Consider the following 27,287-nt stretch of genomic DNA (forward strand, 5'->3'; position numbering starts at 1 on the left):
AAATCAAATTTGCCATCCGAGGGTCGGACGACGGCTTCCACAGAACGTGGGAGCCATTCATGCAACTGTTCCGGGACCTATTTGTGGCCAATGTACAAGAGGAAGAATAGTCGGGGGAAGGTAGCGGGAGGGGGGGGGGGGGGGGGGGGGCTACAGGTTCGTTACGGGGGTTCGATGGCTAGCTAAGGCCCAAAACCAAGCTAAATAAACATGTTGGGGGGGGGGGGGGGGGGGGGCGCAGTTACTACTACGAAGATGCTTACCTGTAAATATGTATGTTAATTTTTGCGTGTTTGTTTTTGTTTGTTTTTTTTTTGTTTCTCTCTCCTAACAATTTGTAATTTGTTCAATATAAAATACGAAAACTGAATAAAAACATTTATTAAAAAAAAAAGTGTCTGTGTTGAGAGAAGGTGAACTATCCAGCCTCATTTAGACAATAACCATGTAGGTTATGACTCTTCAGATTCATATCCTAGTGCATTTTAAATGTAATCAGCGTTTCTGCTTCTACCACATTTTCAGGCAGCGAGTTGTGGACCTCCACAAATGTTAGGGCGAAAACAATTAGCAACAACCTCCGTCTAATCCTCCGCCAATTACTTTAAATCTATGCCTCCTGTTTTAAAAAATATGTATTTTTATTCTCCTTTTTCACATTTTTTCCCAAATTTACACAAAACAATAAACAATAATTAGTAACGAATGCAATGTCAATCCCCATATCAATAACAATGATCCCATTCTCCCACCAGACTCCCAGACATTAGCCCGCATGTTAACATAAACAAATGACAGAAAAGAATCAGGAATCACCCATAGTCCTGATTAACACATGCAGACCCCTCCTAACCCCCGTCCTCCCAATGTTCGATGTAATCCAATTCTCAAAAGTGCATAATGAATAAAGCCCATGAATTGTAAAACCCCTCCATCCTTCCCCTCAGTTAAAATTTGACCTTCTCAAGCGTCAAGAATTCCAGCAGGTCCCCTCGCCACGCCAGGACACAGGGTGAAGAGGTTGATCTCCACCCTAGCAGGATGCGCCTTCGGGCGATCAACGAGGCAAAGGCTACAACATCTGCCTCCGCACCCGTTTCCAACCCTGGCTGGTCCGACGCCCCAAATTTGGCCTCCCGTTTGGACAGGACCAAAACATATGAACGTGGTTTGCGCGGCCCTCCCTCCTGCATTCACACATCTACCCCCTCAAAGAGCTGGCTCATTCTCGTCCATGAAAGGTGTGCTCTATACACCACCTTCAGCTGTATCAGCTCCAACCTCACAATCAGCTATCTCTTAGCACCCCTCTCCCTGCTCTCCCACTTTCACCACCAATAAGCTGTTGGTGAAACATACGAGGTGGAGGCATTCACCCTCCAGAGCACCTCACACCAGAACCCCCCCTCCATATCCTCTCCCAACTCTTCCTCCCACTTTGCCTTGATCCCTTCCATCAGCGCCTTCTCCTCCAAAATAGCCCTGTAAACTGCCGATACTACCCCCTTCTCCAGTCCCCATGTCATCAGCACCTCCTCCAGCAAATTGGAAGACGGCTCTACTGAGAAGGTCTGTATCTCTTTTCTGGAAAAGTCTCGAACCTGCATGTATCTAAATATTTCCCCCTGCTCCAGCCCATACTTCGCTCCCAGCTCCTTCAATCCCACAAACCGACCCCCAAGAAACAAATCCTTTCTCCTCCCATCTCCGAAAATTTCCATCTCACTTCCCTGGCTCAAACCTATGGTTTACCCAAAACGGCATTTCGCTTGACCATGCCCCCAACCCGAAGTGCTGGCGAAACTGCCTCCAAATTCTCAACAAAATTATTACTACTGGACTCCCTGATTATCTCCTGGGGCTATCGGGAGCAGCGCTGTTGCTAGCCTTCAATCAGCAGGGTAGCATAGTGGTTAGCATAAATGCTTCACAGCTCCAGGGTCCCAGGTTCGATTCCCGGCTGGGTCACTGTCTGTGTGGAGTCTGCACGTCCTCCCCCTGTGTGCGTGGGTTTCCTCCGGGTGCTCCGGTTTCCTCCCACAGTCCAAAGATGTGCGGGTTAGGTGGATTGGCCATGCTAAATTGCCCGTAGTGTCCTAATAAAAAAAGTAAGGTTAAGGGGGGGTTACGGGTATAGGGTGGATACGTGGGTTTGAGTAGAGTGATCATGGCTCGGCACAACATTGAGGGCCGAAGGGCCTGTTCTGTGCTGTACTGTTCTATGTTCTAATCCTGACCCCCTACACAAACTCTCCTCCATTCTGACCCACAGTCAACCCCTCTGACCCAGCTCCATAACTTCTCCACATTTGCCGCCCAGTAATAATATATCAGGTTCGGAAGACCCCCTGCCTGCCTTTCTCTCTGTAGTAACACCTTTTTAATTCTGGCCACCTTCCCTCCCCATATGAGCGAGGTAATCATCCCTTCAATCTCTCTAACAAGTGCCTTTGGCAGGAAAATCGGCAGGCATTGGAAAATAAATGGGAATCGCGGCAGCACATTCATTTTAACTGCCTGTACCCGTCCCGCCAATGACAGAGGGAGACCATCCCATCTTGCCAGATCAGCTTTCACCCTCCCCACCAAACTAGAAATGTTGTACCTACAGAGCCCCACCCGATCCCGAGAAACCTGCACCCCTAGGTATCTAAAGTGAGTCCCTGTCTTACAGAATGGCAATCCCCCCCCATCCCTGCCCCCACCCCTGGCCAAGACACCACAAAATATTCACTCTTGTCCAGATTTAATTTGTACCCCGCAAAGGACCCAAACACCCAAAGCAGCTCCAGTATTTCCTCCTATTGACACACTCGGTTCTGACACGTTTCATAACAAGTCATAGGCATATAAGGACACCTTATGCTCTATCCCCCTGTACTAACCCATTCCATACCCCCAAACCTCTTAAAGCGATGGTCAATTGCTCAATCATGAGTGCGAACAGCAGGGGAGACATAGGACATCCTTACCATCAGCGGTACAAGCTTATTTTTGTGTTTTTTATAATATTCCACTGGAAACCCATCTGGCCCTGTCACCTTCCCCGACTGTATCCTCTCAATCGCATCTTTTATCTCCTGCTCCACTATCCCCCCCCTCTAATGTAGCCCTGTCCCCCTCCCCTAACCTCGGGTAAACCAGCCCATCTAGAAATGCCTGCATCTTCCGGCCTCCCCCAGGTGGCTCTGACCTCTCCCTGTACAATCTCTCGCAGAATTCCATCAAGACCTTATTAGTCTGATCTGGAGCTACCACCAATTTTGTTGCCCTGTCCCGCACCTGGACAATTTCTCTTGCCACAGTCTCCCTCTGGAGCTGACCCGCCAACATACCTTCTCTCCATGCTCGTAAACTGCCCCCACTTGCTCGCCTCAATTGGCGTGCTTCCTTCCTGGTAGATAGTTGGTCAAAGCTCACCTGGAGTTCCTTCCTCTTTTTCAACTTCGCTGGGTCCCTATCTTCTGCATACCTCCTGTCTACCTCCAGCATCTCATTTATTACCCTCTGACATTCCAACCTCTCCTCTTTGTCTAGCCTAGCCTTGAACGAGATCACTAACCCCTCACCACCGCCTTTAAAGCCTCCCAGACAACCTCCTTTGACACCTCACCCATGCAATTAAAAGCTATATATTCCTCGATGGCTTTTAAATTTTGTCACAGAACCCTCGGTCCCCAACAGTCCCACATCTAACTGCCACCCTGGTCTCTGTACCATCCCCTTCTCCAATACGATGTCCAGACAATGCGGAACATGATCCAATATTGCAATTGCCGAGTACTCTGACCCTTTAACCCCAGCCAGCAGCGCCTTCCCCACCATGAAAAAGCCGATCCACGAGTACACCTTATGGACCGCTGAGAAAAACGAGTACTCCCGATCCCTCGGGTGCAGAAACCTCCAAGCTGCCTCCTGTTTTTTGACTTCTCTGAAGGAAATAGGTCCTTCCTAACAACTCTTATCTTGGCTTCTCGTAGCTTTATAAATCTCAATTAATTCTTCCCTCGACTTCCTCTGTTCCAAGGAAAACAACCCCAGCATATGCAGTCTTTCCTTGTTCAATATTTTCTAGTCCTGCCACACCCTTGTAAATCACCTCCAGGCATTATCTGTGACCACATTCTTCTGTAATATGGTGATCAGACCTGCATGCCATTCACTGGCTATAGCCTAGCTAGTGTTTTATATAGTTCTAGCATAAACTCCCAGTGGTTCAGTTCCATGTTTCAACAAATAATTGCAGGGAACCCATGTGTCTTATTGACCACTTTATGTAACGGTCCTACTTTCCGGGGACCCGTGGACTTGCACTCCAAAGTTTCTCTGCTTCTCTACACCTTTCAGTGTTTCACCATTCATTGCGAATTTCATTGCCATATTTCCCCAAATGCATTTCTTTGCACTTCTCCGAATTGAACTCTATTTGTCATATGTCCGCTTACCTGATGAGTTCATTAATATCTTTCTGCAGGTGTAGCTTTGTTGTGCACTACCAAACGCGGCCAGTTTTTGTAATGCAAATTTCTTAATCAGACCTCCTACATTGGAATCTAAATCATTGATATATTCCATGAAAAACAAGGGGCCTAGTCTTCAGCTTCACAGAGCTTTACTGGAACAGCGTTCCCTGTCACAAAAATGGCAGTCTCTACCCTTTTTCTCCTGTCATCAAGCCAAATTTGGACCCAATTTTTCACTTATCCATGGAGCCCGCAGGTTTTTAGATTTCTGACTGACCTGAAAACTCTTGTCAGAAGTTTAGCTAACATCCATCTAGACTACATTAAATGCACTACCCTCATTAACCCTCCTTACCTCAAAAGATTCAATGTCAGACATGACCTTCCCTTAACAAATCCATGCTGAGTTTCCTTGATTTAAGCCATGCCTTCCTAACTGACAAGGGCAGCACGGTAGCATTGTGGATAGCACAATCGCTTCACAGCTCCAGGGTCCCAGGTTCGATTCCGGCTTGGGTCACTGTCTGTGCGGAATCTGCACATCCTCCCCGTGTGTGCGTGGGTTTCCTCCGGTGCTCCGGTTTCCTCCCACAGTCCAAAGATGTGCAGGTTAGGTGGATTGGCCATGATAAATTGCCCTTAGTGTCCAAAATTGCCCTTAGTGTTGGGTGGGGTTACTGGGTTATGGGGATAGGGTGGAGTTGTTGACCTGGGGTAGGGTGCTCTTTCCAAGAGCCGGTGCAGACTCGATGGGCTGAATGGCCTCCTTCTGCACTGTAAATTCTATGATTCTATGAATACAGTCCATCAGAATTTTTTCCAATAATTTGCCCACTGCTGAGATTTGGAGGTGGGGCTGTGAGTGAGAGGGGAAGGCCATGATTGAGCAATGTGGTGGGGGTGGTTAATGGTTGGTTAGAAGGGGGTGTGTGTGTGTGTGTAATGGGGCAGGGACAGGGGAGCTGATTGCAATATGTGTATGGTAGTTGGGGAGAGGGGCTTCACTGAATCTTCTATCTCCAGGGAATATGGACAATTTAGCTAAAACCTTTTTGTATATAAAATATTTTTACAAATCACCATTCAAATCTAGATTTTCACATGGGGTCGCGTTGATTTTCAAGAGTTTTTTTTATACTTATTTGTTCATACGATATGGGCATTGTTGGCAAGGCCAGCGTTTGTTGTCCATCCCTAATTGCTCTTGAGAATGGCTGAGTTAAAATGGGGGTAAGATTGGAAAATAATTTGCGAAGCTCTTGGTGCGTACATAATTTAACAAGGTCATGTTCTCTTGTTAGTATCTACTTCATCCCGCACTAACTACACTGATTACTGGAATGTTGAAGTCACTTTGGTGATTTTAGCAAATAGTCCACAGTCTTGACAGTAATAGAAGGTAAACAGGGGGAAAGCTAATGTGTTAACCCACTTGAAGACCCATTATTCCACTTATTTGAAATAGCCGAGAAGCATTTACATTTCATTACAGACATTGAACATCTATAATTGTGATTTTATTTTGCAATAAAACATTTACCAAACTTTTTATGACCATTGTAATACTGACTCAGTACTGCGTAAATTACTGTCCATATTATAGTAAAGTTCCAGTATCAGAAATGAAGATGAAGTGTTATAATATTATAAGGATCCTTCCTGTTTATACCATTATTTCTTATTTCTTTTATTTTTTAGAAGAGCTTCGAAAAGATAAGCTAGTCAAATTGGCTGTGGAATTAGTAAAAGAAGTATCAGCTAGAGCTAGGAAGGTGGAGATAATTGATGCAATTGCTCAGCATTTAAATTTGAAAGATGCTAGGAGCACAGGAGAGCCCCATGTAGCATCAAGGACATTTTATGGTGGGGAAATTGAGCTGGAGAGAGTTTGGCTGCAGTTAGAGCATGAAAGGGAATGATCAAGAAGAGAAAAAAAATAGAGATGGAGTTCAGGCAAAAATAAAAATAAATGAAGATGCAGCAAAGAGAAATGGAGAGGAAGCATAAAGAAAAAAAAATGCTGATGGAAATGAGGAAGGAAGGAATTGAGAAAGTGTTCCGGATTAAGGCACTAGAAATTAAGTGGGAAGCTACCAGAAAGTAGAAGGGAGCTTAATCTTAGAAAGGAACCCAGTGAAAATTTGTTTAAGTTTATACAGACCCTCGCAAAATTCAAAGAGAAGGAGGCATAAAAGCTTTTTAAGGACTTCTGAGAAAATTGCAACTCAAATGGAGTGGCCAAGAGAAAAGTGGACATTATCCATGCAGAATAAATTGACTGGACGGGCACAGGAAGTTTAGGTTTCCCTGTCAGAGCAGGTGTCTAAGAATTATGAAAAGGTAAAAAAGGCTATTCTGGGTCTATATGAAATGGTTCCCGAAGCATATAGGCAAAGTTTTGGAATTTAAAGAGAAAACTGGGACAGACGCATGTCGAATTCGAAAGGGTTAAGCAGAATGATTTTAGTAGATGGATACGAACATTGGGAGTTGCAACCACCTATGAGGCTCGAGAGAAGTCATTCTCTTAAAGCAATTTAAGAATTCCCTACCTTCTATAATAAGAACCCATGTTGAAGGTCAGAGGGTGAAAACAGCTAGGCAAGCAGCAATCATGGCTGACTTTTCTGAGCAAATCCATAAATTTAAACCTTTGTTCTGTCACCCCCATAATTTTGGAAAGGAAAGGAAGGCAGGTAGCCAAGGTGAAGAATGGATAACTGGGAATGCTCTGAGATTTCCTTCTCAGACCAGGAAGAAGGGTACTGAGGGTGGAGGTGAGACTCAGAAGCCTCGGTGTTTACCATTGTAATAAGGTGGGCAATGTTCATTCAGCATGTTTGATGTTGTATGGAAATGTTTGGAAGTTGTATGGGAGTTGTTTGCATGTGATTGGTGGGAGTTCTTATGGAGGATTTTGAAAAGGAAACAATTGGGGAATACTACCAGGACAGATTGTAGCTTTAACTGGATGTAGGAGATCTGAGGTAAATACAACTGTGGAAGCAGCTGTGAGGAATGAGGTAATGAGAGATATGCAGGGTTTTTGTATTAAGGAAAGATCACCCAATTTTCCTCAGCTGATATAGCCAAACCCATAACTATTTTAATAGACACAGGTGCTATTCAAACTTACTGGAAAGGACGTAGTTTTCCCTTCAGAGAGCTCAATGATAGCTAAGTTATTGGTGAATGGGATAAATGGAGATTATATCCCAATTCAATTGTATAAAGTACAATTGGATTGTAATTTAGTGTCTGAGTGGTTACAAATTCCCAGTGGACGGAATAGACTTGCTCTTGGGGAACGATTTAGCAGGAGTGAAGGTGGTAGCTTCACCCATGATTACAGAGAGTCCGAATGAAGTACTCCAGAAAGCACATGGGATACTAACAGTAGGCATGTGGGAATTAGGAACACTCATTAGGCATTAAATGACTCGAAGAAAGAAATGTTGACAGAGAGCTAGGTAACACAGAAGGGGTACTCTGGAAGTTGACGCATCATTTAATCCATATACATAAAAATGCGTATATGGATTAAATGATGCACCTGGAGTCTGGTATTTTTCGGGAAGGGTTTGTTCAAGTTAGGCTGTTGCAGTTAGGCAGTTGAAAGCAGATCGGGCAATGTTTTACTGGGCAGCACGGTAGCATGGTGGTTAGCATAAATGCTTCACAGCTCCAGGGTCCCAGGTTCGATTCCCGGCTGGGTCGCTGTCTGTGCGGAGTCTGCACGTCCTCCCCGTGTGTGCGTGGGTTTCCTCCGGGTGCTCTGGTTTCCTCCCACAGTCCAAAGATGTGCGGGTTAGGTGGATTGGCCATGCTAAATTGCCCGTAGTGTCCTAAAAAGTAAGGTTGGGGGGGGGGTTGTTGGGTTACGGGTATAGGGTGGATATGTGGGTTTGAGTAGGGTGATCATGGCTCGGCACAACATCGAGGGCCGAAGTGCCTGTTCTGTGCTGTACTGTTCTATGTTCTATATTCTATGTTGATCACATATCAAATGACAACGATAGTGAATCTGATTCTGATGATACAAATGAAATTATCTCTGTGCGAATAATTCCTCACAGAAACTTGTCAAAGATAAAATCTAGCCGAGAACCAGATTCTTGGAATTTTAAGACCAAAGTGAGCGTAAGGAAGACTCTGAACCTAATAGTAATGATAGTGGTGAAGAGTCAGAGACGAGAGTTCTGAATCTGATTTTGGTTCTGATTACGAAGTAGTGATAAACCACTGCTACTGAATAGACCTGTCATTAACTGATCTTGAACAAATGACAAGTAATTTTTTTCACAGCTAGGAAAGAAGACAGCACAAATTGGAAGGGGGAATACATTAGACTTTTCTTTTTTTTTTACTTTCTGATATCAATAGAACAGTAGGGAGAGGAAAGAGGAAACCATGAAGGGAGCCCCAACCCAAACCCTGCTCAATTTCTATTTTTGGTCTTGGAAGACCGCACATAACCGCAGAGGTGAATTAGACTTTTCTAAAAGTAACTTGTTACATCCTCTTGCTGTAAACCCGTTGCCATTCACTTCAGGTGCAAATATTTCCCAAAGAATGCCTGTTTTGAAGGCAAATGCACCTAATAATATAACATCAGTTATTCAGGATGAGAACAGTAAGGGCTGTGAAGTGACACCAAGCGAACAGCTGATTAACCTACATCCTTTTCAAGGTCCTCGGTGCCTTTTCAATGTGAAGCAAATAGCAAAGGAGATGAAATAATCAGTAATTAATTCCTTTTTTAAAAAAAATAAGAGCAAGATGGATGGAAAACCATGTAGTGGTTCTGCCACCACATTGATTAATAACAACCAGAAAGTTCATGGAGCCAATAATGTGATATCCTCTGATTCTGAAAGTAAGAAGCAAAGTTGAGATTTGGAAAGCACAACTGTGACAGTTTGTATTACTAAATGGAGATAAGGACTGTGATTACGAAGACTCCAATTAGTAAAAGCTGTAAAACAAGGAATGCTGCATATAAAGCCAACCAACTCTGGTGATTGAACCTTCAGCTGTACTTGTCACTGAAAGTAACCATGTGAAGGAAAAGATAAAATGTAAACCTGGAGGTGTTGAAGAGTGTTTATTGATTAATCATTAGACAAATATTTCCCTCAGCATTGACAGTACTGCTTGTAGTTTGGCTGTACACGATCCTCCAAATTTGGATAAACATTGGACGATCAGAAAGGACTAGCTGCATTATACAAGAGACAGAAATGCAGAGGAAACTCATTCATGGAGTCCACTCTAATTTGGACAGTCAAAAACCTGAAAGGAAGCCACGATGTCTTTGATTTTGAAGAAGAGAATGAGCATATTCAAAATATTAAAAGGAGTTCTAAAAGCAAAGATGCAAACCTATTCAACAGAAGAAGAGCAGAAAGCGGCACGGTAGGGTAGCACAGCAGTTAGCACTGTTGCTTTACAGCTTCAGGGTCCCAGGTTCGATTCCCGGCTTGGGTCACTCTCTGAACGGAGTCTGCACGTTCTCCCCGTATCTGTGTGGGTTTCCTCCGGCTGCTCTGGTTTCCTCCCACAGGTCCTGAAAGGCGTGCTGTTAGGTAATTTGGACATTCTGAATTCTCCCTCTGTGTACCCGAACAGGCGCCGGAATGTGGCCACTAGGGGCTTTTCACAGTAACTTCATTGCAGTGTTAATGTAAGCCTTATTGTGACAATAAAGATTTTAGAGATATAATAAAGATACTAAGAGCTTATAGACCGAGTCACAGGGAAATATCAGGAGGTGTTCCGTTAACTAATCATGATGTAGACATGAGAAACTCTGAACCAATAAAGCCACATCCATCTCGACTAAAACCACAGAGACTGGCTCAAGTTAGAGTCTGAAATACAATACAGGTTGGACATGTTGCGTAAACAAACGAAAACACTGTGGTCCACAGAATGCCAAGTAGGGTTTGAAAGATGAAGGTCATGTTTGTGGGTGAACTGGTGCTGGCCACTCTGAACTTTGCCCGACCATTTAAAATGGCCACAGATGCCAGTGACCCAGGGATAGGGGCAGTGTTACTCGAGGACGTTGCAGGAATAGAGAGGCCAGTGGGATATTTTTCAAAAAATCCAAGTCAGCCCCAAAGAAAATATTCCACCATTGAAAAAGAAGCCTTAGCCTTTCTACTATCCCATCAGCGCTTTGAAGTATATGTCCGGCATGATAGTAAACAAAGCTTAGATTGCGCAGTCCATAACCACTTGTGTTTATAGGGAAGTTTAAAACCGGGAACGCAAAGTTATTCTTTTGGAGTTTATTATTACAACAGTTCAATGTTAAAATTGTACACATTCCCAGAAAGGATGATGTGATAGCAGATGCTTTGCCACCTGTTTAAGGGCTGACTAATTACCAATGTAGAAACTGGGAAGGGAACTTTCATAATGGGGATGGATTGGATGGATATTTGTTTGTGATTTATGTCTTGCATACTTCATAATGAAACACTGTGCCCTGAAGTTTCATTCTTTTAGGGAGGGAGGAAGGTATAGAAAGGTCCTTCCTGTTTATTCCCATATTTCCTCTTTTTTGCTGTTATTTTTAATCCATGGATGATTAATGGACATGTATCTTTAAGCCAAGCAGGATTGATATACATGTTTCTTTAAGGAAAGCAGCGGAATTCAGAAGTTACAGCAGATGAATCTGCTAGTTTCTGCTGCTTTGAACAAGATCTGCAGTCTTAGCAGCAGAGAAAGAGATTGGATGGGATTCAGTTTGATTGATTGGCTGGTTGAGACTTTAAACTGCAAGTTTGCTGTGAAGGAATCTGTACTTTATCTGAAACAAAGACTCTTTTCCCCTTTACTTGTGATTTTTACCCCTTTCCACACCTCTGTTTGTCTGTCGTGTGTGTGTGTGATATATATATATGAGGGCACGTTAAAGTGGGAATTAAGGGTTAGATGATAGTTAACGAGTTGTATTTGCTGCTATTTCATTATAGTTCTTGTTATCAATAAATTGTAATAGTGTTGTGTTTACCTTTATAAACCTATAAACTAATTATTGGGCCGCCAAGGGCCAAATGAGTATTTTTCTAAGAATTATTGGTTGAATAGAATAGAAGATTCACATGTGTTGTGACTCTGGGACAAGTGGGGCTGGCATTAACCGCGCACGGGCCCTGGGCGTTGTAACAATGTTGTTAACTCTGAGAATATCAGAAAATATTCCGATCACAGTTTATATTTGGAATTAGTATATAGATTATAATATAGGTTATTATGATCTTGATGTGCCTTGTCTTGATTATGTTACCAGCTTCTAATAATAATCTAATAATCGTTATTATTGTCACAATAAGGCTTACATTAACACTGCAATGAAGTTACTGTGAAAATCCCCTAGTCGCCACACTCTGGCACCTGTTTGGGTATACTGAGAGAGAATTCGGAATGTCCAATTTACCTATCAGCATGTCTCTCGGGACTTGTGGGAGGAAACTGGAGCACCCAGAAGAAACCCACGCAGACACTGGGAGAGCGTGCAGACAGTGACCTAAGCTAGGAATCAAACCTGGGACCTTGATGCTGTGAAGCAACAGTGCTAACCACTGTACTACCATGCCACCCATACCTTCTACACTGGTCCACTTTCTATCAAATGTATGGAGCTGAGTTTGGAGTGTGCAATCTGGCTGAATGTATTCATTTCCTACTTCTATAAGTGCCAAGGTATATTGTAACATCTAGTTTACCACCTGAAATCTGCTGTTCAAGTTAGCTTTTTATCTTGTCTCTGTGGCTTGCGAAGGCATGTACATTGAATTATCAGAAAGTAAGGGCGGCACGGTGACGGTGGTTAGCACTTCTGCCTCACAGCGCCAGGGAACCAGGTTCGATTCTGACCTTGGATGACTGTGTAGAGCCTACATGGGTTTCCCCCAGGTGCTCCGGAGTTTCCTCTCTGAGCAAGTTAGTTGGATTAGCCATGCTAAATTGTCCCTTAGTGTTAGATGGGGTTTTGTGGGGGGGGGGGGGGGGGGGGGGGGGTTGCCTAGGTATGATGCTCTTTCAGAGGGTCAGTACAGACTCCATGGGCCGAATGGCCTCCTTCTGCACTGTTGGGATTCTATGAAGATCTTCGAATCTAACGATTTAAGCAAATGGTTTGGTAAAGGTCGTGATCAAAACACAAGGAAGGTTGCAAGTTAATGAAAGACTGAAACAATTTAAGCATCTGTATCTGTATTAGGGCAGCACGGTAGCATGGTGGTTAGCATAAATGCTTCACAGCTCCAGGGTCCCAGGTTCGGTTCCCGGCTGGGTCACTGTCTGTGCGGAGTCTGCACGTCCTCCCCGTGTGTGCGTGGGTTTCCTCCGGGTGCTCCGGTTTCCTCCCACAGTCCAAAGATGTGCGGGCTAGGTGGATTGGCCATGCTAAATTGCCCGTAGTGTCCTAAAAAATAAGGTTAAGGGGGGGGTTGTTGGGCTATGGGTATAGGGTGGATACGTGGGTTTGAGTAGGGTGATCATTGCTCGGCACAACATCGAGGGCCGAAGGGCCTGTTCTGTGCTGTACTGTTCTATGTTCTATGTATCTGCTTTCAATGTTTCTTGTGGAAATGGAACAATGCATTACAATTGGTACCTATTGTGCCACAGCACATACTGTTGTGATGAATGCAAGAAATTGGTCTATATATTGTCTTTTATATCTGATTCAGCAATGTTCTTTAAACACCTCAGTGGGTATAAGTATCTGTTACAGTTATATTGAAGAATCTAGGTTAAGGTATCCAGACTCTGGCTGAAAAAGGTGCAATTAAGATATTGTAAATGGTTGGTGACCATCATTCATACCAACCATGTATGTGTTTACAAAGAGAGGCATAATGGAATTTTGTTTTGATTGCTGGAGATCCTCGAGAGTAGATAATTTCAGACATTGTGTTTTGACTTGGCTAAGCAGGTCGGGGATCTGAGTGGGATAAAGATTATGAAATTAATGGGAGGAGCAATGTCTGTAGCGGGCAGTTTAGCTTTGAGCCTGTTTGGAGCTTTAAGTTGAGCAGCAACGTTTGCCAAAGGCTGTCAGGTTAACCAGTAGTCTGACGGAGACTGGCTGTTTCCAGAAAAGATCGATCTCTCTCTCTCTCTCTCTCTCTCTCTCTCTCCAAGCAGTATTTCTCAGAAATTTCTATACAAGTGTACAGCAAGTAACCTCGTGTTTGCTAAAGTGGTTTTTGACCTATGATTGACTTTGCTTAATCGGAGATAGAGAAGGCATAAATTAGTAGTGAAAAGGGCTTCCTTTTATTTTAAGAATTGTTTAACTGTTAATTGAAAAGCTATTTTATGTGATGTAATGTGTTAAGAATAAAGTGAGTTTCAATATAAAATATACCTATTGGTCAGTGGAATCATTCCTGGAATGAAGTATCCTTTTCTCACAGTTTAAAAAATTTGAAAAAGTGTTCAGGGTTCTTGGCCAGTATCGTAACAAATGTTGGGATTTGGTCCAGGATTTTAATCTCTTAAGTGACATGTTAAAATTTAAGACAAAACTAATATCTTTTTCTTCCTTTGCAGCAAAGAACATTATTCTTGCAGGCATAAAGGTAGGATGAATCTTAACAAGTTATAAACACTCTTGATTTGTAAGTTTTCAAGTTTCTAAAGCATTAGCATTCTTCCTTCTGGTTTTTGTCTTTGTTTTAAGGAGTTTCTAATGGTTGAGAAATGTGTGCTTAGAGGGGGCTTGCAGAATATGGGTCCTAGGCAGCTGAAGGCACAACCATCAATGATGAGCTGAAGGGAATTTGGGGTCAACAAGAAATTAAAATCAGAAAATGGACATCTCAATGTCGGACTTTAGGTTACGAAGAAGGTGTATTGAAATTAAACAAGGATGGGAATCTAGGGCGCGATCCAATGGCCAGACTGCACCCAAATAGCACATTGCGACCCACGCCGGCTGATCTTTATGATCCACCATTATTGTTTACCTTTGATGTGACAGATGAGCCTGCTTGGTCCTCACAATCTCGCTTGCTTTTGTCATTCAATGTTACATTTCTGCTAATGACTTCAGTTGGCGACTTAAGTTCTCGCTGCATCCTTTGAAAAAAATCAAAACGTTTATCCTCGAACTTACCATGCTCAGTCTTCAAATGCCTTTGAAGTTTTGGGGGTTTTAAACTTTCATTTGCCAGTACTTCCCTGTATTTAACACACATATGGGCTTTGCGTCTTGATTTGTAGTGGCAAAATTAACAATGCTATACCTCAAGAAATCATCTTTCTCCTGCTTTGTTCCCAAATTCAGTTTCTTCTTAATTGTTTGTGCATCACAGCCCTGGAGCTCTGGGTAGAGCTCACGCCAGCACTGCTTTGTCCTGCTGTGGACTCTGCTGTGAAGCTCTCTCAAGCAGATTCAATTGAGTGATCCTGGCCTGTTTGTCTCTGGCCCTCTCTTCCTTATTCCAAAACGATCCATCTTTAGTTCCCTGTACAGTCCTATTGCTTGCTTGCTGGTAGCTAAAAAACAAAGGAACCTCCCCTCCGTGAATTTGTGCCCAGAGCACATGACGGGCACGTGACCTGTTCTCTGCCGCCTCTCAAGGTGAACTTGATCTTCTCGAGCCTGAGGCACCCCACCATGTCGCTAACCCATATCCTGACTTCGGGGGTCCCTCTATCCTAGTAGGATCCGTCTCCGGGCCACCAAGGAAGCAAAGGCCAAAACATCAGCCTCTCTCACCCCCTGGGCTCCTGGAACTTCCGACACGCCAAAGATCGCCACCTCTGGACTTGGCACCACCCTCACCGTTAATACTTCCGACATGACATCAGCAAACCCCTGCCAAAAACCCCTTCGCCTCAAACATGCCCAAAACATTTGGACATGGATCGCAGGCTGCCCCCTCCGTACAGCGCCCACACCTATCCTCCACCCCCTCAAAGAACGTGCTCATCCAGGCCGCAGTCATGTGCGCCCTGTGGACCACCTTGAATTGTATCACGCTGAGCCTTTCACACGGCGAGGATGCATTGAGACGCCTCGTGGCCTCCTCCCATAATCCGGCCTCCAACTCCTTACCCAGCTCTTCTTCCCATTTTTAGTCCATCTCCCCTATTGGGACTCCCTCACACTCCCATCAGTTCTTTGTAGATCTCTGAAATGTTCCCCTCCCCCATTCCTGTTCTCGACATCACCTTGTCCTGTAGCCCCCAGGGCGGCAGGTCCGGGAAGGTTGAAACTTGCCTCTGCACAAAGTCCCTCACTTGCAGATACCGGAACCCATTCTCACCTGGCAACTCAAATTGCTCTTCCAACTCCACCAAGCTTGGGAGCCCTCATCAATAAAGTGATCACCAAATCTCTCGATCCTTGCCCACTGTCGCCTCGGAACCCCCAATCCAGCTCCCCCCGGAGCGAATCGGTGGTTACCACATATCGGTGCCCACACAGATGCATCCTCCAGCCCCATAGGCTGCCGCCACTGTCCCCACATCCTCACGGCTGCCACTACTACCTGGCTTGTGGAGTGCCTGGCCTACGAGAATGGCAGAGGTTCCGTTAACAGTGCCCCTAACCTGTGCCCCTACATGAGGCCGCCGCCACCTGCTCCCAAACCGACCCCTCCCCCACGACCCACTTCCTGACCATCGCTATGTTCGCCGCCCAATAATAATTTATAAAGTTCGAAAGGGCCAGCCCCCACCCCTCCTCGCCCCCGCTCCAGCAACACCTTCTTCACCCATGGGGTTTTACCTGCCCACACAAACCCCGAGATCACCACATTCAGGGCAAACAGCAGTGGGGCGAGTGCTTACCCCTGCCTCGTCCCCTAAATATTGGGAGGCTCTGAAAGATGAACAGGAACCTCGGAAGGACCATTGTCTTCACCGTCTGCACCCTCCCCACCAATGACTGCGGGAGCGCATCCCACCTCTGAACAGCCCCCCTCATCTGTTCTACCAACCGACCCAGATTCAGTTTGTGCAACTGCTCACACTCCCACACAAATACTGAAAGCTTCCCCCTACCACTTTGAACGGCATCTTCCCCAATCTCTTCTCTTGCCCCCTCGCCTGCATCGCAAAGACCGCGCTTTTGCCCATATTCAATTTATACCCCGAAAACCAACCAAATTCTTCTAGTATCCCCATAATCCCTCCAATCCCCCCAGTGGGTCTGAAATATACAAAAGTAGTTCATCCGCATATATTGAGGCCCTGCACTCCCTCACCCCCACCCGGTGTACTATCCCCTGCCAGACCCATGATGCTCTCAGTGCCATCAGCAACGGTTCTATAACCAGGGCAAACAGCAGTGGGGCGAGTGCTCACCCCTGCCTCGTCCCCCAGTGCAGCCTGAAATAATCCAAACTCACCTGGTTCGGTCCGCACACACGCCACCAGTGCCTGGTATAACAACCGGACCCAGTCCAAAAAACCCTTTCCAAACCCAAACCACCCCAGGACCTCCCACAAATAGACCCACTCCACTCGATCAAAGGCCTTTTCCTGCCTCCATGGCGACCTCTGGAGGTATGATCACGTTGAGTAGCCTCGTGATGTTAGCTGCCAGATGCCTCCCCTTCACAAACCCCGTCTGGTCCTCCCCTATCACCCCTGGGACACACTTCTCTATTCTCCAGGCCACGATCTTAGCCAATAGTTTGGCATCTGCATTTGGCAGGGAGATTGGTCTGTATGGCCCACACTGTTGAGGGTCCTTTTGCCGCTTCAGAATGAGGGAGATCGAAGCCTGCAACAACGTTAGGGGGAGTACTTCCAGTTCCCTTGTCTCTTTAAAAGCCATTACCAGCAGCAGCCCCAATTTTGCCGAGAACTACTTATAAAATACTACCGGGTACCCGCCTGACCCCGCGGCCTTGCCCAATTGCATTGCCTACAACCCGTCCACCACTTCTACCAGCCCAATTGGGGCTCCCAGGCCCTCCACTAACTCCTCATCCGCCTTTAGGAACTCCAACCCCTCTAAAAAATCGCCTCCGCCCCGGATGGGGGTTCTGACTTGTACAGCTTGCTATAAAAGTGCCTAAATACCCCATTCACCCCGCCGGGTCCAAGACCATATTCCCTCCGCACCCTTCACTTTCCCGATCCCCCTCGCAGCCTCCTGCTGCCTCAACTGGTGTGCTAGCATCTTGCCCGCCTTCTCCCCATACTCGTACACTGCCCCTTTCACCCTTCTCAGCTGCCCCACCACCTTTCCAATAGGTAAAAGCTCAAACTCCATCTGCAGCCTCTGCCGCTCCTTTAGCAACCCCACCTCCTGAGCATCTGCATACCTCCTATCACCTCCAGGGTTTCCTCCACTAGCCTTTCTATCTCGCTCCGCCTTCTCCCTATGTGCCCGGATCAAAATAAACTCCCCCCTGACCACTGCCTTTAGTACCTCCCGTACCATACCTGCCGAGATCTCCCCCGTATCATTAATCTCTACTTATCCCCGGAAGACCTTCCTCAGCAGCTCACACGCCACCTCCTCCGCCAGCAACCCCACGTCCAGCCTCCATTGTGGACGCTGGCCCCCATCTTTGCTCACCCGCAAGTCCACCCAGTGCGGGGCCTGGTCCAACACCACTAATGCTGAGTACTCAACATCCACCACCCCTGCCAGCAACATCCTATCAAAAACAAAAGTCTATCCAGGAGTACACCTTGTGTACACGGGAGAAGAATGAAAATTCCTTCGCCCTCGGTCTACCAAATCTCCATGGATTCACCCCGACCAGACTAGTCAGCCTGTGAAGTTGGTGAAAATAATTCAAGATTATCTCAATATTATTGATTTCAAAACACTTGTGATCCTCCCCAAAAAGTCAAAACCATCACCTTGAAAGACAGGGGCCCTTTGCACTGCAAAGGAGGAAAATCATGGACAGCAGCAAAGATTTATTTAAAAAGCTGAAATATTTCAGCAGGTTTGTGACCTACCTCTACCATATTCTGTGTGGTCAGTCATGATTTTGGTAATATTTACAATATATATATTTTTATTTGAGCAAGATTTTCATTATAACGCAAACAATAATAATACAGCACCCACCCAATCCCCCATAATGAAAATAAAATCTTCATCAAAATACAGAAACCAAAGCCCACCCCCCTCCCTGCTTAACAGGCTCCCTGACAAAGATAGAGAAAGGCTGCCACCTCAAATAGAACCCTTCCATTGACCCGCTTCATGGTATATTTGATCATCTTAAGGCGAAAGAATTGCATCCGGTTCCCCAACCACTCCCAGGCCTGAGGCAGCACTGGGGATCTCCACACAAGCAGAATTCTTCTTCGGGCTATTAGTGAGGCGAAGGCTGGAGCACTTGTCCTTGTCCCCACCTGCAGCACCGGCTAGTCCAAAAACACCAAACAAGGCCACCAACAGGCATGGCTCCAGCTGAACGTCCAAGACCCCTGCCATTGTATCAAAAGAGACCCAGAAACTAACCAGCTTGGGGCAAATGTGTGATTTGCTGGCCCCTAGAGCACTGCTCACACCTATACTCCACCCTCGAGAGGAACCTACACGTATGCGTCCTAGTCAGGTGCACCCTATGCACCAGCTTGAACTGGATCAGGCTTAACCTCGCACGTGAAGAGGTGAAATTGACCGTGAGAAGAGCCTCCTTCCACACACCCCCCCCCCTCAAAGACCAAACCCAGCTCACAGCCACTTCCTCTTTACTTCCTTCAACGGCGCCAGCATCTTATTAATAAATGCTGAGTCGTCCCAATTCGGGGCATACACATTTAGATGATTACGTATCTTCCACCTATATCAGTACCTTAACTGCTGGAAAAGCCACCTCCCGGGAGGCAACCTGCTGTCTTAGCTGGTGAGCCAACAGACGACTGACCTTCTCCCTATACTCCTAATAAATCTCCCTCGAGCGCTGGAGCTGGATCACCGCCTTACCCGTCAACAATAACACATATTCCGTTTGCAATTTGTTTCTGTCAACAAATAACTCCGGTGTCGGGGCAATTGAGTATTGGCGATCCACCTTGCAAATGGTATTCACCAGCCTCTGCCTCTCCACCTTCCCAGATTTATCCCTATGTGCCTTATGAGAGATTATTTCCCCCCTAATTAACCACTTCCAGGGCTTCCCAGAGTGTGGAAGGTGAGACCACCTCATTCCTGTGAACTCCATGTACTCCTCAATGGCAGAGGATGCAGTTTCACAAAATCCTATCTCTGTAAGCAGTGCCATGTCCAGTCTCTACGGGGTCACTGAGAGCTGCCCTGCTCCAACATCAAGTCCAAAAATGCGGAGAATGATCCAAGATAACGATCGCCTAGTACCCTGCACCCCCTCACTCTAGGGAGAAGAGACCACAAAGAAGTCACTCCGGGTAAACAAGATTAACATTTGGGGGGGGGGGAGAAAAGAAAACTCCATGGGCGCGATTCTCCGCTCCCCACGCCGCCTGGGAGAATCGCGGGAGGGCCCCCCTGACATTTTTTACCCATCCCCCCCCGGCTCGGAAAAATCGGCGCTTGCCATTTTTCACGGCGAGTCTCCGAGCCCGATGGGCCGAGCGGCCAGCCCTTCACGCCTGTTTCACGATGGCGGCAAACACACCTGGTCGCTGCATTCGTGAAACGGGCGGCAGATGTCTGTTTGGGGCATTTAGGGGCTCAATTGTGACGGGAGCACCACGACTGTGCTCGGGAGGGGACAGGCCCGCAATCGGTGCCCACCGATCGTCGGGCCAGCGTCCAAAACGGACGCACTCTTTCCCCTCCGCCGCCCGGCAAGATCAAGCCACCACGTCTTGCCGGGCGGCTGAGGAGAAAGACGGCCATCGCGCTTGTGCGGGTTCGTGCCGTCTGCGCATTGAAGTCATCCGCGCATGCGCGGGTTGGAACCGGCAATCCGCGCATGCGCGGATGACTTCATATTCTCGGTGTGACGAGGTCGCTGCTAAGAAAGACGGAGGCCCGCTCCTAGCCCCCTGGGTGGGGGTGAATTAGGTGCGGGGAGCGGGCTCCGAGGCCGTCGTGAACCTCGGCCGAGTTTACGACAGCCTTTCTCGAATTCGGCCCCCTGCGGAGAATTCCGCCCCTTATCCCTTGTCCACGCGTCTGCCCCCGGCCTGCTCCATGAACTCCCAATAGCTCCATCGCCAACCCAGATGGACTCTGAGATTTGGGACTTAACCTAGTCTATCTAGGATCCAACCCCTAATTAATCCCCCCCCCCCAACCAATTATTGGCCACTGTGAATCAAGATCTAGGATAGGCGCCAGCACCTTATTAATAAATGCCGCGTTGTCCCAATTTGGTACATATACATTGACAACACCATAAGCGTGCCTGATTATTACAAACCTCCCATCTGTGGCTGTCAGTATATTATCCGCTGACTAAGCCACCTTTCTATTAATCAACACAGGGGTCCCCCGGGTCTTACAATCAAAACCCGAGTGATAAAACCTACCCCACCCATCCCTTCCATAACCTAGTTTGATCCTTGATTTTCAAATGGGTCTTCTATAGGAAAACCAAAACCGCCTTCAAACTTCTCAGGTGTGCAAAAACCCGAGACCTTTCACTGGGCCATTTAATCCCCTCACATTCCAAGTTATGAACCAGATTGGGGGCCTTCGACCCCTCCCCGAACCAGGATCAGCCATAACTTCCCTGTGAGGCAATCCAGCAGTGTCCCAATCTGTGCCAGCTCCAGTCCCACCCAAGATGGCCACCACATATCCCATCAAGCCAGTCCAAAAACAAAGGAACCAACACCATCAGCAGTCCACCACCACCACCCCCGCCCCCAGCTTCACCCCACCCAGAAAATCAAACAAGCAACCAACAGAGAAGCAAAAGCCTCCCCTTCCACCGTCCCCAAATGAAGGATAGTCCCCCAATCTGCTCTGTTTCCTATCTGCTACTTTAGTCACTGATCCAAAAAATTCAGCCAGATTCGTCATACTGATCTACCTGTAAAAGTTCATGCTGAAGCTCTGAGCTGAAAATTTTCAAGGAATTCCGTTACTCCATGTCCATAATTATGGACTCCAGTAATTTCATGATTACAGACTTGAGGCTAACTGGTTTATAATTCCTTGGTTTCCCTCCTACATAATGGAATTACTTGCACAATTTTCCACTCCAAAATAACAGTTCCTCAATCAAAATAACTTTGGAAGTGTTTGGGGGGGGGGGGAGAAAAGTACAGCTATTCGACTTTAGTGTACTTCACTCATCCACTCATGAGAAACCAAACAAAGACACTGGAGTAGAGGATCCAGTTTATTCAAGCAAAAAGTGAGGACCTCTGGATGGCACAGTGGTTTGCATTGCTGCGTCACAGCTCCAGGGACCCGGGTTCAATTCAGGCCTTAGATGACTTCCTGTGTGGAGTTTGCACTTTCTCCCTGTGTCTGTGTGGGTTTCCGCCGGGTGCTCCGGTTTCCTCCCAATGTGCAGGTTAGGCGGATTGGCCATGCTAAATTGCCCTATAGTATTCAAAAGGTTGGGTGCTGTTACTGGGTTACGGGGATAAGGTGGGGCCTGACCCTGGGTAGGGTGCTCTTTGGGCTGAATGGCCTCTTGCTGCACTGTAGGGATTCTATGATTCCAAGTGGGACACCGGAGAAGCCAGATTTAATGATAATACAGACTGTTGTACTTCAAGATTTGATTAAAATAAATTAGCATATACCTAACATTTGTTACTAGTTATCTATGTCCAATCAGGATTATTGATTAAGGTTACATCATGCATAGTTTGTGAGAATAATTAACCAATCATATTAAAGGCCCGCATGCTTGATTAAGTTATCCAATAATTACAAAGGCATGTATGTTGGTTTGCAGTTAATGGTGTCAGTTGTCTGATATCTGGAGTGTAGTTGTCAATCACCTCCCTGTGCTATTTTAATGGCCCCTGTATGCCTTCCATCTACCCTCCCCGCTGTTCTCAGCAGACAGATTGGAGCCACAGCAAATGGTAGTGTTCCAGATTGAGCAACAAACCTTAACACCTGCAAGTTCCCCCCCAGAAACTGGCCTCTTCAGAGAGAAATTGTGTCCATGTGTTATTACACTTGGCATTTAATATGCTTTTTTTAGTTTTATGTTGTGTTTTACTCTAGTTATCCATGTTTTTTTTAAGGCAGTAGATCAGTAAAACTAATATAGCCTGTTTCCTTCATGACAAAAGGATGCATTGTTGCAGTAAACTATCCCAGACATGCACATGAAATTCACTGCTTTTCTGATCTTTGTGATGGAAAAGAGAGTGTTGGAAGTTCAATCAGGACACATAGGGCTTGAGACAGTTATCGGGTATTGAAATTGTTGGTGAGAGATTCTGCTGGGGCTAAAATTTATGGTCATGGTCTTCCTGATATTTAGCTGAAGGAAATTGTGTAAGACTATGGGCTACATTTTGCTGTCCCAATGCCGAAGAAAACCATGCCAGGTGGCTGAATAGGAAGGTGGCGAGGGGGTGTCCCAATTTCATATTTCAGGGCCGATTTGTCCCAGCCGCCATTTTGCCCAGAAGGGGAAACATAGTGGGTCACAACCCAACAGTTATGCAAAGTGATGTCAGAACCGTCATTTTAAAAGCTTGTCTGAAATGCGATTTTCGGAGATGTCGGTATTTCATCCAGACGTGTTACCTTCAGAAGAATGTATGAACCTTGTCCAGTTGCTCAGATGGAAACACTTATGAATGTTGGAAAGTTAGCATCTTTTCCCAGTACTTCAATTGAGAAAGATCGAAGGAAGTTCCTGAAGCTGCACCCGAGCAGGTTGGAGGAGGAAGTCTCAGCTTTGTTGAGCCGCTGGCAAGGTGGCAAGCATTGACACTATACAATGAGATTTTAAAGGGCCAGAGGTCATTGAGGCATGCACATACCTTGATGTGAAGTATGGCTGGGTCTAAGCATGGCCGTGGTCAGTATATTGCCTTCTGCTGAAGTTACCGGATCTGAGTTGAGGCATGCAGCAGATGACCGAGTGGAGTTTGTACATTCTCCCCGTGTCTGTGTGGGTCTCGCCCCCACAACCCAAAAAGATGTGCAGGATAGGTGGATGGCCATGCTAAAATGCTTCTTAATTGGAAAATAAATAATTGCGTACTTCCAAATTTATTTTTAAAAATGATGAGCTGGGCTGCTGTGGCCACTTGCAGAGCTGTATTGTGAGCTGCTGCATGTTGATTTGTTACAGTCCAGCACTTGCTTAATGGAGCAGTAGAAGGCGGATTTCGCAGAATGCTCAGAGCTAGGATTTCAGAGACATGAGATGTGTGTAGCTATGGTTTGCGTGTTCATAATAGGTTAACTCTGACAGGGCAGCCATATTTTAGCCATCAATCATGTGACCTATGGCAGCAAGTGCTCATTGTCAAAGATCAGCTGCCTGGTTAACAGTGACCTTTATCTTTGTTTAAGAGGTTTGTTGCTATGTAAAGGATTATGATTGAGCCGTAGGCAGGTCATTTATTGTGCCTGGAATGGGATGCACCGAATCTTGTACCTGACTGCTTTTGGCCCCATACAAATACCTGCACTGGTTTTGGGAAGCAGTCCCGGTAACTCTGACTCTCTAGGTGGAAAATAACATGTGTGTATATATTAAATCAGACCTCCGGAATGCAATGTCTGGAAATGGCCAGAATCATGAATCTCAAACAAATGGTGAAAATTCAGACCTATATGTCAAACAGGTAGACTGACTGTGTTGCCAGTGGAGGGATAGAGAGATGTGGAGACGAGTTGCTTACCGCTGTACACATGAAAGCTGGTCTTGTGTTTCCAAGTAATGTTGCTGAGCAGTAACACGTGCATGGGGAAGAAAAGGGGGGCCAACGATAAATCCTTAGGGAACTACATAAATAATAGTGCTGGAATGGAAATAGAAGCTCTTCCGAGGGGATATTCTAATAGGCTAATTTTTAAGAGTGGAATCAAAGTTGATATTTACCAGTGTTAAATATAGCATCTACCAACAAAAACTCGAGGCTTGATGAAAATGAAATAAAGCCAACTCACAAATGTTGCTAGCATATATTTTAATATTAGCAAAAACTAGAATGGGTTTCAAAGATTTAACATGTATTGGTTTGAAAATTATATTTCCAGTAATTTATTCGTGTCCTGAACCATTAAGTGTGCCTGATGACACACAAACTGCTGGGCTGCTCTTTATTAATTAGCAGCTTTTGTCACACTTTCTTTTTCTGACATTACAAGATAAGAATACAATAAGTGTCTGAGCTCAGTGCTAATCAAATCTGATGTCTAAATTAAAAAAGGACTCACTCAAGAGTTATTAGGAAAATTGGAAGATAGCTGCACCATAAATTGTTAGTTGGAAAACGGCTTGCTTCTGTAGCGTTAATTGAAATAACATTTTTGAGTCTGATTACAAATCAAAGTGTAATTAATGTCCTTAATTTTTGGGGCCATTATCTCCTAAAAGAACAAAATATATGTAACTGCAAGACAACATATCTGCCAGATTTCCCACATTAAAGCATTGACTACACGGTCAAACGTACTTCATTGGTTGCAAACAGTTTTGAGATACCTTGTGGTCGTGAAAGGCATTCCTAAAAATGAGGTGTCAACCTGGTGAAGTTACAAATGAGGACTACTTCATGCCAAACAGCATGAGCAGCAAGAGGTAGATAGAGCTAAGCAATTCGACAACCAACAAGCTCTGCAGTCCTGCCATATCCAGTCGTGAATAGCGGTGGATAATTAAACATCTCACTGAAGGAGGAGACTCCACAAATATCTCCATGTTGAATGCTGGGAGAGCAAAAGATAAGGCTGTAGGATTCGCAACAATCTTCGGACAGAAGTGCCAAGTGGGTGATCCACCTCTGCCTCCTCCGGAGGTCACCAGCATCATCAACCAATTTGATTCACTCCGTGCAAGAAATGGCTGAAGGCACTTCACACTGCAAAGGCTATGGGTACTGACAATATTCCGGCAATAGTACTGATGACATGTGCTCCAGAACTTGCCACGCCCCTCGGCAAGCTGTTCCAATACAGCTACAACACTGACACCTACTGAGCAACGTGGAAAATTGCCCAGGAGAGATGAATATGTGGGTCTAAGACTGGTGTGGGAGAAGTGGATTTTGGTTCGTGGGACACTGGCATCAGTACTGGGGAAAGTGGAGGCTGTACCTTTGGGACTACCTACATTTGAGCCATGCTGGGACCAGTGTTCTCGCAAATTGCATAATGAGGGAAGTAGAGAGAGCATGAAACTAATAGGGATGAGGGGGTGGAGGGTTCTGGAGAGGGGATATATAGGACAAAAGTTTCTGTTTCAAAGACTACGGGATGGATTTTCCGCCCCGCTGCGCCACATTTCTGTTTTAGCACGCTGGCGGGATGCTCCATTACGCCAGCTCATCAATGGGGTTTCCCATTGTGTGGCAGCCCCACACTGTCGGGAAACCCCTGGGTTGCTGGCAAAACGGAGCATCCCGCCGGCGGAGAATCCAGCCCTAATGCTCCTGTCAGCAGAGAATCTGAACACTTTTGCACTGCTGCTAGGGGCACCGGGGAGATATGATTCCATCCATGCAAATGGGTCCTGGTCATGTCCCTCTGTGACTGGTTCCTTCTGGATCATATACTTTACACTGCAGCCCTGTCTCCATCAGTGACTTGCACCCGGCTTTTGATGTGCAAAGCCTGTATCCTCACCACGTATCCCTGTCAAATAGGGTACCGGTGACTGCCACAACAGGTGTTAGCGATGGGTTTTGTGGCCCCTGTCCTGGTTCTCCCAATAGGGTCTACCGTGGGTGTCCTAATTGGGTGATACTTGTGCCATCCTGTCAGAACAGTGACAGCTGGTCGTGTGGTGGTTACAGTGCAGACATACGGCTCTAGGCTAAGAGACTGGTGTGCAGGCACGTCCTATAGATGGGAGTCACTGACGGATGTGTGCCTTTGCGGGAGCTTGGCTGCAGTGTGATGTGGAGCCTGTGTTTAACACATGGGGTGTGACAGGGAGCTATTCGGGTTTCCTGGGCGGGTTTATCCACATGCACATACCTTGTGATACCATTGGGGTGCGGTTGACCTGCAGGTTCTGGAGTATTCGCCTGATAGTCTCAATAGTGAGGCTGTTACACTGAGAGAGGCTGTGTGCCAGGGAAGGTTCCAGTGGCAACTGGTGCACTTTCTGTAGGGTTAGCTCTGTTAACCCCCTTCCTTTGCTGTGATAATGTGCATCTAAGGAGTGCAATGAGGAGTCCAACACCTGGTAGTCCAGCGATTGAGCATGGCCATGCCTATCCCCTTGAGTATACTGCGGATGCATGATGATTTCAAAATGTTTGGGGTAGATGGATAGCTACATGATCAGGGACCTCCAAGCATTTCAAGGAGCAGTCAATAGTTTAAAACAGTCAGGAGCCTGTAGGTAACACCTAAGGGGTGAGTTGTTAGTCTTTTACAGCAGCAATGGGAGGTTCAGCCATGGTACCCTGATCCTGAGGGGGATACACCGAGTCCACACCCTTGCCACCAAGCCGGCCCCCATTAGTCCCAGATCTCCAGGCATACGCTCCCCAGCAAGCCCGAAGACAATGAAAAATGTGCTTGCCTCCTTGCTTCCCCTCAAAATATCATGGCGCCAGGACCCCATTTGTAAATACTTGCATCAAATCATGCCCGTGTGATTCCTGTCTGGGAGGGGGTGGAGCATAACCAGGGAAGTGGGAGGGTAGATTTGGGCATCCAGCCTGCTGATCACATTTAAGTAAATGCATTTGAGCTATTTGCATGTTCCCACTGGGAGAGAGAGAAGAAAC

The 27,287-nt window shown here is 46.1% G+C and overlaps 1 protein-coding gene across 1 annotated transcript in view; it reads left to right on the forward strand.

Annotated features, from left to right (window-relative positions):
* uba6 (ubiquitin like modifier activating enzyme 6) overlaps window positions 1-27,287 on the forward strand; it is a 201,878-nt gene that overhangs the window by 28,967 nt on the left and 145,624 nt on the right. The window contains exon 4 of the mRNA XM_038804447.1: window positions 14,037-14,065. Within this exon, the coding sequence (XP_038660375.1) occupies window positions 14,037-14,065 (29 nt within the window). The remainder of the gene's footprint in view (window positions 1-14,036; window positions 14,066-27,287) is intronic.

The sequence above is a fragment of the Scyliorhinus canicula genome, chromosome 8 (genome assembly GCF_902713615.1).
Source record: "Scyliorhinus canicula chromosome 8, sScyCan1.1, whole genome shotgun sequence".
Taxonomy (NCBI): Eukaryota; Metazoa; Chordata; class Chondrichthyes; order Carcharhiniformes; family Scyliorhinidae; genus Scyliorhinus; species Scyliorhinus canicula.